The sequence below is a fragment of the Miniopterus schreibersii genome, assembly GCF_964146895.1.
Source record: "Miniopterus schreibersii genome assembly, chromosome: 14".
Taxonomy (NCBI): Eukaryota; Metazoa; Chordata; class Mammalia; order Chiroptera; family Miniopteridae; genus Miniopterus; species Miniopterus schreibersii.
Genome location: NC_138114.1, coordinates 35,010,577 through 35,027,310, shown reverse-complemented (window position 1 = coordinate 35,027,310; position 16,734 = coordinate 35,010,577). Strand labels below are relative to the sequence as shown.

The window sequence follows — 16,734 nt, the reverse complement described above, 5'->3', positions numbered from 1 at the left end:
TACTTCTATCAGTATTGGTATCAAATCCATCTGGTATTAGTGTTTTGATTTTCAAATTATATTAGTATTTTTTTCTAAAATCCAACCTCTGTCAGGGCTGGACTAAGACATGCGGTGATCCTGGATTATACCTTATCTAAGACTCCATGGAAAAATCTAAAAATATTGTTCTATGGTCTAATGACAATATTGAAGGAGAATTTGAGATTTAAGTTAACTGAAGTAAATTGCTCACATAATAAAGCTGCAATTGATACACAGTATAGTTGTGGTATTAGTTCCCAATCCTTCATCTCAAGGGAATTGGCAGAGAATTGATCATACTTCTATTCTAATTATGTTTTGGGTATGAAGGGGAGAAGAGTTTGCTATCCAAAATATGCCTCTTTGGGATACTGATTATTTTTGGCTGGGTAATTCTAAGAAACAGTAGACTTAGGAGAACCTCTGAAAACCAAGTAGAAGTTACCCTTTGCATAAGAACATTTACATTTGTAAGGGAAATCTCCATCTGTAAGGGTGCTTCCCTCACTGTCCCAAGCCCGCCTTCACTATCGGGAGATAATGCCTGGGTTTAAATCTGCATAACAGTTTTATCCCACAACCTGCCAGATTGACTCTCCATCCCCAACACCTTCTTTCCTCTTTAGCTGAAGGTGGCATTTAAGGTGATGTCTTCCATCATTTTGGAGAATTACTCAGTGTTCCAGGGTCTCTCCCATGTATACAGGAGGTATAAATGTTATTATAGTTTAATTCATTTTTCTCCTGCTATCCTGTCTCATGTTCGTTTGATTATTAGTCCAACCAGAAGGCTCTTGAAGGGTAGAGGAAGACTTTTCTCTCTGACAGGGGTTTAGCTTTTTTCCCTCCTATTCCTTCTCATCGGCTTTCTCCATTGACCGAAGTGTTCTAATTCCGCGCTAATCTGGACAGGATGGTGGCCTTTCATGATTAGGACTTTTGATAATCATGATGGGCTGTCCCTCAATCTGTTGGCAGATACTCAAAGTGACATAATATGTTCTGGGCTTATCTTGTACTGTCCCTTCCCCAGCCCTGAAATCACCATTTCTCCAAGGAGCCCTGGTTCCTTTTAATGGGAATGGCTTGTAAAAAGTAAGAGTGCTCAATACTACTTAGATGTCATTGCTTCTAGGTCTTCTAAGTGGGCAAACTTAAAAGCATACAAACATGTATACATATTTACTTCTGTATCTATCAATAAACTAAACCCAATGTGTGTATAAGGAAAACCCCGATTCCATGCTAATGCCAGTGTTTCTTCTAGTCTTCCTTATTTCTGTATGTACAGCTCTCTCCTCCAACAGTGGGAAGCCTGGCTTCGTTATCCTCAGTATGTTTACTCATTTGTTTAATCCTAAAATCCAAAGATAAACCACTGTGGGGGGGGGGGATGATATCTAATTAGAGTTTGATTTTTTCTTTTCTTTAAACTGAGGGTATATAGTCCACATATTGCATTTGACAAGTTCCTTTGGTTAGTTCAGTTTAGTTATGTTAGCAGTCATCTGAAATATAGTTAGCTTCATTCATTCCTGTTTTACATTCCATTTTAGGGTTCCTTTCCCCCATCTTTGTTGGTTTTATTTTATTGCTTTTTGAATGCATAAAATTTTTATATGGTTTTGCTGATGTAAGCAATGTCCAAATCTGTAAGAATTTTTGAGTTTATTTGAACCAAACTGATGACAGTTGCCCAGAATCAAAATCTCAATGGATTAAAAAAATGCTCCAGAGAATGGCAGTTTTGGGTCTTATTTTAATTAGAATAAAAGGAGGAAACCTAAAGAGGGTTACATGAAACTCATTGGTGGTTGGTTAAGGGGACAAGAGAAGGTAAAGTGGGGAACTCTCTGAGATTGGATAAAGGGTTAAATGGAGAGACACATACTATTTTTACATTGGTAGGAACAGGATAGTTAACAACATTTACAGCACATAGAGATGGTATGAGGAAGAGAAGATAATAATGAGGGTCTCTGTGGTCTCGTGTTCTGGTGGGAGATTGTGCCCTGAGGGGTCTGGAAAAAGAGGATTCCTCTGACATTCCAAATGCCTGTTATCCTAGATAAAAGTCAATAAACAGCCTCAGTTAAGGTAAAGATTGACTTTTGTCATGGAAGATACTGGCCTAGGACATGACTACCCACCATGACTCGCTTTCAGTTAGGAAGTTTTCATTTCAGACCATCCTATATGGTTACTTTAGGTCTCTGAGTTTGTAAGGCCACCATACAGGCCTCTGCTGAGCTTGTCAGGTTTAGTATGTGGCCCCTCTTCATCCAGTTTCAAAGGTCAAATCTCTATGAAGAGGTCGTCCTATTACTTAAGCTTATCAGTGCTGGTTGCATTTTGAAGAAAAATAAATAGTGGTAAGCTATGGTGAGCATTATTAAAGGTAAAACAAAACAAAAAACACCTGGTTTTCCTGTTAGGTCTTTGTGTATGTATGTTTATTAAATTAGAGTTAAACCTTACTGGGTATAATGGCATAATGCACAATTACCAATTATTTCCTCTCTTTCCAAATTCTTCAGCAATCAAACATAGAGGCTCTAAAATCAGGAATACAAGGTAAAATTCCTGCAAACCAGTTGGCTGAAATATGGTTGAAGCTGATTGATGAAGTTATAGAAGACACAAGGTACATTGGTTTTGTGTATCCCAGAATTCCCAGCCATGCTTCCCTCCCTTAAACTATAAGACTAGAAGAGCCTTAGAATTGTCTCTAATATTTGCCTGAAAATTTTGAATTAGTCAAGCTTTTCAAAAGTCCATCACAGGGCGGAGTCTCTGAATCACCACCAGGAAAAACTCCACTTTCAGATTTGGTGCCATTTCTAATGCAGCCTGGGGGGGCTGAAGTTCAGGCAAGGGGTGGGGGAGGGGGGAGGGGGCAGGGATATGCTCCTGCATCCCACCAGTCTCCAAGAAAGGTGACTCCTGGCTCCCACAGAGAATGGGATCTGGGGGCCGAGCATCAGTTTTGCCATTCAGAACGTCGTTTGTAATGCCAACTCATTTTAGAAACAGCCTTTTTACTCGCTCTTTTACTTAATTCCTACTCAACACTCTGGCCCAGCCTCCTTTAGATAAAGCCAGTAAAGTTGACTTGAGCCAGAGAACCTTTCAAAACCGTGACTACGGGAAACAGCTCACCATCTCTGGGTATTTGGAAATCAAAGGAGGAAGTGACTCATTCCAAATTTGTTTTAAAGATTGGTTAATAACGCAGTGGACAGGGAAGTTCCAAAAGAAAAGCGTATTGAACACTTCTCACAAGCAGCAGGAACCAGAGACAACCCCCACCCCAATGCCCTAAGTCTCCCTGTGTTCTTGTGCCTTCTAGTGGTGTAGCCAGGTAATTGACGTGCAGCTGAGATCAAAGTGTTGCTGAGTACTTGCTTATATTCAGAGAATTTCAATCTGGGTCCTAAGAGGTCATCTCTTCCCGTCTCCTTATTTTATAGATGAGAAAACAGAGACCCAAGGAGGTGAAATGATGCATCTGATGTCCAGAGTTGGGCTTATAACCACAACTCCTCTTCCTGCTATGTGTTTAACACTGTCAGCATCTATTTATTCCAAGTCTCAAGTGTGACTTTTGAGCTAGCAGCTTCCATATATATTTATGCCTCAAAGAATCATTCCAGGGACTTAACCCTTCCAGTACATTGCCATAATTACTGGTGTAACCAAATAGAAACATCTGGCAATACCTTTCATGTAGAAAATGTGAATTTTGAGGTTTGCTGAGCAAAACACAGAAATACCTACTTTCACTGTTCTTGAAGAATTAAATTGGAATCTTTTAAACTTCATGTAACAGGAAATTTGTGTTTAGGGGAAGTCATGCTAGGATTTCCTTCATTTAAGATGTTGGGTGAAATTCAAGCCAGTGAAAGTTTCAGGTAGAGACATTGTGAGTAGAACTTCCTGGAATTGGTGACCACCTTGCCCCATGTCCCTGCTAGCGGCCATGAGAGGGAAACCCTGGTGGAAGAAGGCCATCATGGCCCCAGCCCAGCTGGTCTAGATTCTCATTTTGAATGGGAGCTTGGCCTGCACAAGTGGTTCTTAACCTCTTGGGAGCTCATGGACCCCTCTGAATATCTGATGAGACAATGCCAAGGATGAAGACAACAAGGAGATGTTGATGATGGCAACATTATTTAGACTTTATTATGCTGCAGGCATTGCTCTCAATGCTCTCCATATATTAATTCATCTACTTCTCACAGCAACCCTAAAAGGTAGATATTATTTCCCCACATTTGAAGAAAGGAAAATAAGAGATCACAGAACTAGTAAATAGTGGAGCCAGGATTTGTACCCAGATCGCCGGCTCCAACGCCAGGGTTCTTCATCATATGTCACACTGCATGTCAACACAAACGTACACTTTTCCAGGGTTCACAGACCTCCTGAGGCTCACCCACAGATGACCTACAGGTGTATGGTCCCTAAGTTAAGAACCCTTTAGCTAAACGGTCTCTAATCTCCCTCTCCTTCATTTTGTGGGCCTATACAAATGATTGTAAGCAGCAAAGGAAGTCCATTTCTCCCAACTGCAGCCGCTGTTTCTATGTTCTTTCTAGTGATGCCATGGGCCTTGGGTCAAACCCAAGGACTTGCTTTGAAATTTTAATCTCCCTGCATTCTTCATGAGAGTGAGGAGAGTCTTAACTGGCACGTGTGATCTACCAGATACAATCTATTTCAGCTTAAACCTGCTTATACAGTTAGGAAAATGGTGTGGTTTGAAAGATGGAAACCAAATATAAATGACTTTGACAGTTCTGAAGCGTAAAAAGCTATTTTGCAAACTCTGTTGTTTTTTTGTTTTTTAGATACACGTTGCCTCTCAAGGAAGGAAAATCTAATGTCACAATTCTAGATACTCAGATCCAAAAGCTGCGATCCAAATCTCTCTCTCAGATTCATGAGGCAGCCGTGAGGATGAGGTCTGAGGCCACAGAGGTGAAGTCCACATTGGTGGAAATTGAGGACTGGCTTGATAAATTAATGCAACTGACTGAAGAGGTAGGGCTTTTACACTACACGAATGTCACCTTGATATGGAAGAAGGATTCTGTGGAATGGCACAAGGATAGAGATGGTGGCAGGAAAATCTAGTAATTTACTTTGGATATTGACCAGATTTGATGGATGATGAAATCAAGGAGTTACCAGGCTGAGATGCTAATGGGTAATGGGGGTGAACATCATTGAAGTCAAGGCAGAAGAAGAATTTTGAGCTGGTGGTCCTGGAAAGGTCTTCAGAGTGGACAAATCATTATCATAATCATGGTACAGTCAGAGAATACTTTGAGTAGAGTGATGAAGTAGCAGATACAGATTAAGTGCCACCTTTGGTTGGGATTGGGAAGACGTGGCTTTGAATCTGGATCTACCATGTGTAACCTTGGGCAAAATATTCATACTCCCTAAGCTTCAGTTTCCACATATGTAAAATGGAGATAAATATACTACTCATGTCACAGCACTGTTTTGTAAAGATTAAAATTAGGATGATGAGTGTAAAGGGCTTAGCAGAGTACCGGGCACACAGTGAGGGCTAGATAAATTTTGACTGCCATTAACCTCTGCGGACTAGAAGAACAAGGGAGCAGAGGACCCCTCCTACTGACCTTCAGAGGTGGGGTGGGGGACTAATATATTTGTAAATAGAAATACATTTGAAAAAACACACGTGATTACAGTTAATTTTTATTTTCTACTTTCTATGCTTTGGTGCTTTCAAATTTTCTTTAGTGAACTTGTATCACCTTTACAATCAGAAAAAAAAGTGGCTTTAAAAAACTAAATGAATGTTTCAGATTTGGCAAATATCAGAAAATATATGAAACCTGTAACTGATGTTGGTGGCTTTCTTCAAATTATGGGCAAAATAAGAGGGGGTATTTCCTAAAATACCTGTCAGAACCCAGAGAGTAGGCAGGGCTTTGGGCAGGTGAAGACCTGCTCTGCTTCCCTCTATGCCCTTTGACCAGTCACAGCCTGCTCCCAGCCTGTGGGCTCAGTGTGGTCCTAGAAGATGTGAGACTCAGGAATGTGGGGCAGACAGTGTTTCTTTGCCAAGTGGAGCCCTGAGGGCCCAGCCTGCAAGTCCCTTTGCATTTAGACTAACTCTAGCTCTGCTTCCTTTTCCATCCACCCACATGACCAGCCGCAAAACAGTATGCCTGACATTATCATCTGGATGATCCGGGGCGAGAAAAGACTGGCCTATGCACGCATTCCTGCACATCAGGTTTTATACTCCACCAGTGGGGAGAATGCATGTGGGAAGTACTGTGGGAAAATCCAGACCATCTTTCTGAAGGTATGGCTCCATCACTGTGTAATGTGAAATACTTAAATGCAAAATCCATATTCCTGAGAAGGGACTGCTTTATAATTTGCCAGTCACTGAATGGCTATGGCACTCGTGATCCATTCCTGCCCATTCTGGCCCCTTCTTCTGGGGTGGTAATTCCCAGAGAGTGGTTTGAGGTTTGCTGGCATTTGATCAAGGACTCTTGGAGAGGTCTTTGTGGCACTGATATTAATATGACACTGTGAATGCTTTGCTTTCTGGCATGAATTTTCCACTGATTTCTGAAGTCTCATGCAAACCAATGCCTTTCCTCCCTTCCCTTCTAGGGAGTATTTGGAAGTAGGGGGGGAAAAGGTCATATAGATAGTCCATGGAATCTATTCCCTAACCAAATGGGTCCTCTAATTGAAAATTTGGGGAGAATTATTACTTTAGGGCAGGGGTTCCAGACATTTTTAGAGTCATGAGCTCCTTTAAGAACCTGATAAAAGTTGTTGGCCCTCTCCACTAGAAGATGCACATCTCACAGGCATCCAGTATTTTTGCACATGGAGAACCAAAGAAGGCCCTGGGGCTGGAAACAGATCAGAATAGTTCCCAGTTGCATGTCTGACATCCCTCTCCAGGGACTCACCCCAATGAGTTCTTTGGATTTGGAGGAGAAGAATAAAGAGCAAGAAGAGAAAAAAACAGTGAGGGAAAGTGTTCTCTGAAAACAAGGCGGTATCTGCTAACTTTTAATGAATGTAGTCATTGCTCTTTAATCAGGAGAGCGGAAATAGAACCTGAGTGATTATCTTCTTTCAAGTACCTCTTGGTGGGATACATTTTACTTTAAGGTAGAACCACAATTATAATTGACCTCAGCAGTGGGTGGAAGCAAACTGATTAATAAATAAAATTTCACAGGGGGTGGGAGAGGAGGCAGAGTGGTTTTCTCTGCATTACATTGTAGGACTCAGTGGATAAATAGCAAAATGCTTTGAAGAGAATATTTTATGTATTTGATTTTGTTAATACTCATTATCCAGTTTAGAGAATTATTTCATTCAGTGGGGTTCTTTTTGGTCTTGGGACCGACCCCTTTCCACAAAAAGAATAATTTTACAAAAGTTGTTGAAGACCCCAGAGAGCTTTTGTTTATGTGGGTTATAGCTACTAATATTTACTGTAACAGAAATTAAAACTGAGACATTTAAAAATATTTGTTAATTTATTTTAAAATAACAATAGACCCATTACATGTTAACTTAAGTTGCATGTTTTTATACACTATAACTGTACTTTCTTCAAAAATCAGAGAGCAAAGTGATAGTGTTTTACATTTTTGCAAACCTCTTTAATGTCTGGCTTCACAGAAATTTAACTGGATTTTCATATCTGCTTCTATATTTATGCTAATGGAATAAGTTGTTTGGTTGAAGTATATAAAGAGAATCTGACCTCACCTAGTACATAGTTTGAAAAGGGAGGAAACCTTTGCAGATAATTGATATTCATCTCTGATGCAACACTAAACTTAAGTGGTAGCTTCTGAAAGGTTTATTGCAGTGTGGAATGTGAAACCATATCATTGCACTTTATTGTCTCTGCTACATTCAGATCCACTAGCCTGGTCAGTTTGGCTCAGTGTGTACTTCCCATTTTATCCCACAAAATATTAAAAAGACGTACTCAAGGATCAGGATTTAATGAGATTAGTATTTTTACTGCATTATCAAGGGGCTACTTAAGTAGTACTAGGATTTTCTTTTCTTCATGTAATGAAGAAAACAATTCCTACTGGTACAATTTGCCTAGAGTTTCATCTACCATGGCTTTTGCACCATCCGTGCAAATGCCAATACAGTAAAAAGACAAGTAACATCTTAGCATTATTAGGAAAATAGTTCTGACCTGTGAATGGCCTGAAAAGGTCTCAGGGACACACAGATCTATGGATCACACTTACAGAACCACTCACTGCTTTACCTGTTATTTTAATCTCCACTGTAGTGTCATTTGGAAATATTCTAACTGCCCAAACATAAAATTAGACTGGTGAGAGCAATGATTAGATGTTTTGTATGCTTTTGGCTTGAACTTAATGTCACAGCCCGTGCTGTGCCCACCATAATGCATCATGTTTTTGTGCATCTCACAGTATCCACAGGAAAAAAACAGTGGACCAAGGGTGCCCGTGGAGTTGCGAGTGAACATCTGGCTGGGCTTAAGTGCTGTTGAGAAGAAGTTCAATAGCTTCGCTGAAGGGACATTCACCGTCTTTGCTGAAATGGTACATTTCATGTCATCACTCTCTTTTCCTCTTTGTGGGGGTACGTTTATTTTGCATTCTTAGGGAAAACATTCAAATATCTAAAACCACCAAGCCCATCACTACTGTGTAAAATCCAAGCCAGCTGAGGGACCTGATCCTGAGGGGTTAGGGAAAGATTGACTTGAGGTTTTATTGTCAACATTGAGACAAAACAGAGTGATTCACACACAACCAGGAATGAGGGCACTGGAGAGGTACAGAGAAGCCTGCTTGGGATCAGGAGTCTTTAAGCCACTAGAGACTCATTTCTCACTGAGGGGAAACTGAAGGTAGGTTTGCCCAAGGGCAAAGAAAACCCTCCCTGAATGCTTAAAAGACAATAGAGATAATTTGTAAAACCTTCACTGAGTTCAAAATCCACTTATTTAAAAAGTCTTATCTCAGCCCTGGCCAGTGTGGCTCAGTAGGCTGGGCATCATTCAATGGACCAAAAGGTTGCTGGTTCGATTCCCGGTCAGGACATATTCCTGGGTTGTGGGCTTGATCCAGATTGCAGGCTTGATCCCCAGTGTGGGGCGTGCAGGAGGCAGCCAACCTATGTTTCTCTTTCTCTCTCTCCCTTCCTCTCTCTCTAAAAATCAATAAAAATAGTTTTTTAAGTCTTATTACAATTAAACCAGTGAAAATAATTTTCACAAACTTTACAGCTAAAAGCAGAGTTATTTGGATTGTTTTTTATATACTATTTTTAACTCAAAGTGCTTATTGATATGAATTTATCAGATGTACTCAGTGGGTCTCTTCTGATAATTTTCAGATAAGCTCCATTCTTCTGCAGATGAGCCTTCATGCTCAACTAAATGGGGAGATTATCTTCTATCTAGCTAATTTATACATGTGTTCCTGCTGCCCGACACTATACCTGACAAGGAGTTCAGGATTGTGATTTTGATCTGCTTGCTGGGCAAGGAACCCATGGCTATCTTCTATTTTGTACTTTTTATTGATTTAGCAGTACCTGCCACATATTTATTGAATGAGTAAATAAATACATAACAGAATTCATCCACCTATCGATATCCCTCCAACCATTTATCCATTCACCCATCCACTCAACCATCTACCCATCCATCCAAGCTTTTAGGGAGTGGTAGCTTTAACCCAAGCATGGAGGCAGGTGCTGAAGGTGATGAAAAAGCCAAGCCCTGTCCTCAAGGATCACATCATCTATTTCAATGATTATAAAACTGGGTGTCCTGTTAAACATGCTGACTGCCAGAGCCACTCCAGGGATTCTCATTCTGTAGCTGAGTGAGGGATTAGCACCGGAGGTGATTCCAGTGTGGGTAGATATGGGGCATCAGTGGACCACTTTGAGAAGCAATGAAACACATGGGAGACACACAGAGTCCTTACAGCACAGGCTTGGAAGTGCAATTGGACATAAATAGAGTATGTGCTGGAGGCTGCAGAGGCGGCCCCGAGTGGCAGATACTGATGTCCAGTCCAGTGGGCAATGTGAGGTGGAGGGCATCAGGGCACACATAGAAGAGGTTTGCTCCTTAAGTCCTATAGCATTTCTTGGCTTCCAACTCTGTAGCTGGAGCTAAGCCTGGAGAAGCTAGCACTGAGCAAGGACTGATCATTCCAGGGCTCCCTTCCACCCTTTCCCATTTCCAGATCCTTCCCTGCATAGAGTGAACTGGAGTTTCAACTCATATAAAGAGATGATCCACCCATTTCAGTTGCTTTGTGTGACTCTATAGTTTCTCCAGAATCTAACAGCCTTTGAGTACCAGGAAGGGCACATTAACAACAATAATGGAAATATTGCTGGTTCTTTCCTTCCCGTGCTAATACCATACCTTAGGTCTCTACAAAATCCCTCCCCACCCCAGATTTCTGGAAGTGTCTGAGGTGCCTCACATGTGCTAACAGTCCTTCCCCAAAACTGCTGATTAAAGGTCACAGCCTCAGAGCCATGTGGGGCCCCCATCTCCACTGCTGCTGATGTCCTCTTATCTGTGCCAAGCTCCTTACCTGAATTTTACTAGAGCCATGCTGGCTTCCATGCAGGAGTGAGAGGAATGCCTTGTTTCTCCTTTCTGTGTCCTTGTCACTTGGAAGCCAAAGGAGCTGTGCATATGCCCTGAAGTCTGCAAGCCCTGTGACAACAGCTCTTCTAGCTGTTCTCTCAAGCTCATCTCCTCTCAAGGCTCAGAACCAATATCTGAGACAGGCACTGTTGTGTCCTTGAACCCAATTTCCCCATCAGGCCCCTAGTCAAACTTCTTCCCTCCTTCTTCAGCCAGAGACTCCCCTTTCACTTATGCCAATCATCTTCTCAATGAGCTCATCAGCAGACAAACGGAAATTTTAGTTTGCACCCAAACAGGGACACTTACCTGGCAAATGTCAACACTTGATAGTTGACACAGTAAAGGATATATCATTGTAGATTTATAAATTCTAACTTAGAAAGAAGTGCCCTGTAAACCAGGCTCTGCCTTTGCCACTGAATCTGCTTCCAAAAATGTCTTAATCTACCCATTGGTAGGGATGAAGGCTCTGAATTTTTAGGCCCCATAAAGGCTGGATGTTAAACAACCTTTCATGTTTCAGATGAGTTCTTTGTAGACTACCTGGGAAATGTAGCATCAGTTATAATATTGTTTCTATGGGGAAATGTGCCCCAACTTCTAGGCAGTAGGCTTGCAAATAAACTTAGAAGCCTGCACATTCATAAACTGAGGACTTTTTATAGGTATCTAAAAGATTAGGTTCAGAGAACAATATGGAGCCATTCAAAATAATAGAAACAACTAGCATGATATACTACTGTTCACAAAGCACTTTCACAATCATTTGCATATCTGAACTTTATAATAAATATAGTATTATATTATCCCCAGTTTACAGGTGGGAACACTGAGTCTTAGAAAGAGGAAGGATTTACTCTAAGTTGCATAATCAGTAACAGCCCAGGTTTGGTCATACCTTCTGAATATAAAGCCTTTTAACTTTCTATTGCTGTTTAGCCTAAGTCCTGGATGGACTTAAAAATGTATGGGTTGGTTCCATTTCTTGCTCTCTCATGGTGTTTCTCCATTTTTATTTTCTTTTAATAGTATGAAAATCAAGCTTTTATGTTTGGAAAATGGGGCACCTCTGGATTAGTGGGTCGCCATAAATTTTCTGATGTCACAGGAAAAATAAAACTCAAGAGGGAATTCTTTCTGCCTCCAAAGGGCTGGGAATGGGAAGGAAACTGGTCAGTTGATCCCGAAAGAAGGTGAGTTTTTCATTTTTTGAGAAAAACTATGGCAATGAAACTTTTCCCTGGAAATTGGTAAACTGATCTTTATTGTCATTTTTGATAATATTTATGTAATACTCAATGAGCAGGAGTAAGTCTATAGAAATTCATAGAAACTTGAAAGATATCATCAGCGTTCCATTATAAGACAAATAAATATAAAAAGACCCTGGGACTAACATTTACTGAGAACTTTTGTGTGTGAATGTGTTGAGCCATGTGATAAGCACCGACATCACCTTACTGAATCTAGACTACAGCCCTATAAGACACATAGTGTCAAAAATTATCAAAGATCTGAGATTTTTACCTTTTTGTAAGCTTAACAAGGTCATCTGCCAGTTTCATGGATGCCGGAAGGAGACACAAGATTCCTGGTTCAGAGACAAAGGACTCTGTTGCGCACAGCAAAAGCAACACCAGAGTATTAACATTTACTGTATTTCTCAGAGCCCCAATTCCCAGAGTGACAAGAAGACAGTCAGATGACACTTGCACCTGCCATGAGTTATGTAACAGGAGAGGAACCCTGAGTTCAGAGAACCCAAATATTTTATAATGGGTAGTAAGTATGCTGGCTCTTTGCTCCAGAAAGAAATACCATCTCTGTCTCCCAAAGTTGTTTTCTATGCAAACATCCTTGAAAAGATAGTTTGTAACAAAAGTTATGGGCCCTGTGTGCAGAAATGCAAGAGAGACACTGAGATTTATCTCCCAACAAATAATAGTATTATCTTCACTTTACAGATGAGGAAACTGAAATCTGGAGAGATTAATTAATTTATCCAAAGGCACACAGGTTTTAAGTGTTACAAGTCTAGTCTGGGCACTAAAACCGACACTCACCTACTATGCTGGAATATTTGTAAGAAACAGTAGAGGGAACATTTTAAATGGGTGAATTGTATGGTATGTAAATTATATCTCAGGAGCTGTTATTAAAAAGGAAATAAAGAAGAAACAGTAGAGAGCAGCAAGCATGTTTTCCCTGGAATCTGGGGGAAACCAAAGCCTGGTATCTGAGTGTTACCAACAGCAGCAGGACCGGAGGTCCCTCTTTTCTCCACTTCATGACAGCATACTTGAGTTTGGAGGAAACAAGCTTGTGAACTTGGATTCTAAGACCCTGTCCACATTTGCTTCCTGTAATCACATAGGCATTAGGGAAGGAGGGAAATGAGTGTGCTGGGTCTGGTCTGTTAAGACCCAGTGTTTACACACGATTGCTTTTAACCCATGGCAGCTTACTTTGGATGGAGTTGGGGTTGCTAGTAAGGAGAAGGGAAATGAGATTTGAATTGGACAGAAGGGAGGAAGGTTAGTGAGGACAGAGAAAGGCAGGGGGCATTGTGATGGGAAAAGCAGAAGGTAAAAACTTGTCAGGGCTTGATGAGGCCTCACAGGCAGCAGCCAGGTCTTCTATGCTCCTTCTCTGGGGCCCAGAGTAGTGATGGACGAGCCCAATTTATACAAATGGTTGGGACTATTTGTTTCCTGATTTCTTTCCAGTGCTTAATTCTAGGGGAGAATACGGCAGGGGAAAGATGTAGAGACGGTAAAGGAAAAAGAAACCTCACTTGAGTGGATACCTGGCAGAAGATTTAAGTCAGAGTTGGAACCTCTGTACTTTCTTCTATGTGTTGTCAAAATAGTTTCAGATCCAAGAGGAAAATTGGCATGGCAGAGAGTCAGTACAGATTTCTCAAGTGCCCGAATGGAGTTTGGAGTCTTAAATGACCTGGTTTGGCTGCCTACCTAGGAACTATCCAGAAAATCTAAACTCCTCCCTTCAGCTTGTGTTATATAGACTGAGCAAGACATGAGTAAGAGTTTCCACACTTGGCCCCATGAGACCGTCTCCACTCCACTTTTAAAAATAGGGTGAATGAGGAAAGACCACGGTCTATTCTTTTGAACTGCTAGCCAAGAGTTTTGTTGAGAAAAAGCTGAATGGCCCTAAACTGAAACAGATATATGGAATATGAGGTCCCTATAAGATGTTGCCCACAATCCGTTTTCCCAGTCCCCACCCTAATTACTGAGAAGTAGCAACCCGGCTAGTCTGAGTTCTCTATAATTTAGGTCTCATTCCAGCAGGCCCCTTCATCAAAGGATGTCAAAAGCTATTAGTACAAAGACCAGTTTGGAGTGGAGAACCCACAAGGCTAGAGTGAGGAGGGGACTGGTGCCTCCCAGGCTGTAGATGGTTCTGGACCGTTGGAAAGAGCTGGGGTTGTTGGCTACCATTTCTCCCTTGGTAACCTGAGCCTTGTCTGCAGCTTGCTGACAGAGGCAGATGCGGGTCACACAGAGTTCACGGACGAAGTATATCAGAATGACAGTCGCTACCCCGGCGGAGAGTGGAAGCCGGCGGAAGACACCTACACCGATGCTGTGAGTGGCATGCTCCCGAGAAAGAGCCTTACACGTTAGCTCTTTGGGCGCACAATTTGTGAATCCACTAACCATGGGCATGGCTTCCCCTTCTCCTCTGCTCCGTCTTGTGTTCTCAACAGCCTCGCATTCATGACAATCCACACAAATGCACCTATTATTTTCTGTAGAAGAGACATTGGGCCTATTTAACTAGATGTTGGTATGTGGTAAAGGTTGGGTTGTGCAGTTTTTTAAATTGTAAATATTTGTTACTTGACTAGTTTTAAAAGGATTTACAAATTGAAGGCTTGTGTCTTTAAAATATTCAAACAGCATAAAAGTAAATGAAACGTAATTCTTCTCCATGATCCCTATTCCACGCCCCAGAGATAACCATTCATAAAAGTTTTCTGTTCATATACAAGTATATTACTTTTCCTTCCACCTAAATAAGATTGTATGCACAGGTCTACAACTGTAATTTTCACATAATAATACATCTTGGACATCTTTTGATATCAATACATATAGTTCTTTGGTACATTTTTTTCTTTGCCACACCCAATGCTGTTATTATGAAGCTTTTTTTTTCTGTTACTGTTCATATATATTAGCCTTTACTAAAGAAAAGATAGTTGTAAAAGTAGCCCTGAAATATTTATGGACCCCAAGAATGAAAGAAATTTTCTCTTTAAAATCTAGGTTTGCTTTTATCAGATTTTAGAGTCTTAATTTTGGAACATTTAATAAGTGTTTCATTACAAGTTAAAGAACTGAATTGTGTTAGATCTGTGTAATCTGACCAGAATCACCTTGCTCTAATGAGATTTTTTTTTAAAATGCCTGTAGCCCTGGCCAGTGTGGCTCTCTGGTTAGAGCACCGGCCCACTCAACCAAGGGTCCGGTTCAATTCCCCGTCAAGGGCACATACCTGGATTGCAGGTTAGATCCTCAGCCCCAACTGGGGCATGTGGGAGGCAACCAATCACTGTACCTCTCCCATGTCTCTCTCTCTCTCTCCTTCCCTCCCTCCCTCTGTCCCACTCTCTCTAAAAATCAATGGACAAAATGTCCTTGGGGGAGGATTACAACAGATAATGCCTGCAGTGTTTTAGTACATGCGCCCAATATAATTTAACTCATTCTCTTTCTGTGGACAGAGTTCTTTTTCCAGTCTTGGTTTTTTATAAGTGATGTGACAGTGAACATCCTTAGAAATCCATTTTTATTCACTTGTGAGAGTTTATCTGTAGGAGAGATCCCTGGGTTGTCCTGGTCAAGGTTTCGATGCACACAGTTTTGATAAATGTTGCCAGACTGCTTTCAAAGAGGTTGTATAACCTTACATTTCCAGCAGCAGCACATGAGAGGTCTGTTTTCTAAACACTCACCATCACCTTTTCACATCTTCATCAATACTTGAAAAAAATGGTACCCTGTTGCTATTTTTTTCACATTCTTAATTTAAAGTGAAGCTGAGTATTTTTCCAAATGTTTATGGACCTCCTCTGTTTCCTTTGCTATGAACTTTTTTCATAACACTCCATTGGTTTTTACGTGGAACTGAAGTGAATATTTCACATAAACTGTCTTCAGTCTTACATGATTAGTATCTACAACCTCCAGCACCGTTTGTTACCTGATACTTGAAAACATGTGTTTTTCATGCTTTACCCATTTCTGATGGGTTCTTTCCAATATAACCCCTCATAAAAAGAGTCGCACCCTTTCATATGAAATTGAAACATATGAAACTGCTGATATTTCACCATTTTTGGCCTGCAAAAACAATTTCCCGTGGTTCAACCTAACATATTCCCTAATAGTGGAAACAGGAGGTAGCATTTTTTTAAAAACAACAACACAAACATCTAATTTTTGTACAGCAACTGTGCCTAAATAAAGATTAGAGATTTTTCTGAATAAGATTGATATCTAAGATGGCATCTCAGTTACCCTGGTAAGTGTGAGGAATCATATCTCATCTTTGCATCTTAGTTGACATTATTGATTAGTCGTAACTCTTCATTTTTTTTTGTTTTTGTTTTTTTTAAAGAACGGTGACAAAGCGGCATCACCCAGTGAGCTCACGTGCCCTCCAGGTTGGAAATGGGAAGATGATGCATGGGTATATGACATAAATCGTGCAGTGGATGAGAAAGGTAACATTATATGTATTTTTGTCTTAATTTTTTTATTGCAGTTGACATTAGTTTCAGGTGTATAGATAGTAATTAGACATTTATATATCTTATGAAGTGGTCATCTCAATAAGTCTAGTAGACGAAAGTAAGATGTTAGGTCTAGTATCTGACAAGGGGCGCTGCAGCCTGGCCCTGCTTAGCCAGAGTAAAAATTCCTTGGGGCCCGGCCGGGCGTGGCTCAGTGGTTAAAGCGTCGACCTAGGATCCAGGCGATCAG

General features: G+C 40.8%; 1 protein-coding gene across 2 annotated transcripts in view; it reads left to right on the top strand.

The window, feature by feature from the left end:
* The window catches only part of MYOF (myoferlin), a 127,200-nt gene that overhangs the window by 69,211 nt on the left and 41,255 nt on the right, over positions 1–16,734 (top strand). For both annotated transcript variants that reach the window (XM_081158700.1, XM_081158701.1), the window contains exons 22-28: positions 2,562–2,668; positions 4,875–5,067; positions 6,215–6,370; positions 8,508–8,639; positions 11,750–11,913; positions 14,217–14,331; positions 16,370–16,475. In XM_081158700.1, coding sequence (XP_081014826.1) covers positions 2,562–2,668; positions 4,875–5,067; positions 6,215–6,370; positions 8,508–8,639; positions 11,750–11,913; positions 14,217–14,331; positions 16,370–16,475 — 973 coding nt within the window. The remainder of the gene's footprint in view (positions 1–2,561; positions 2,669–4,874; positions 5,068–6,214; positions 6,371–8,507; positions 8,640–11,749; positions 11,914–14,216; positions 14,332–16,369; positions 16,476–16,734) is intronic.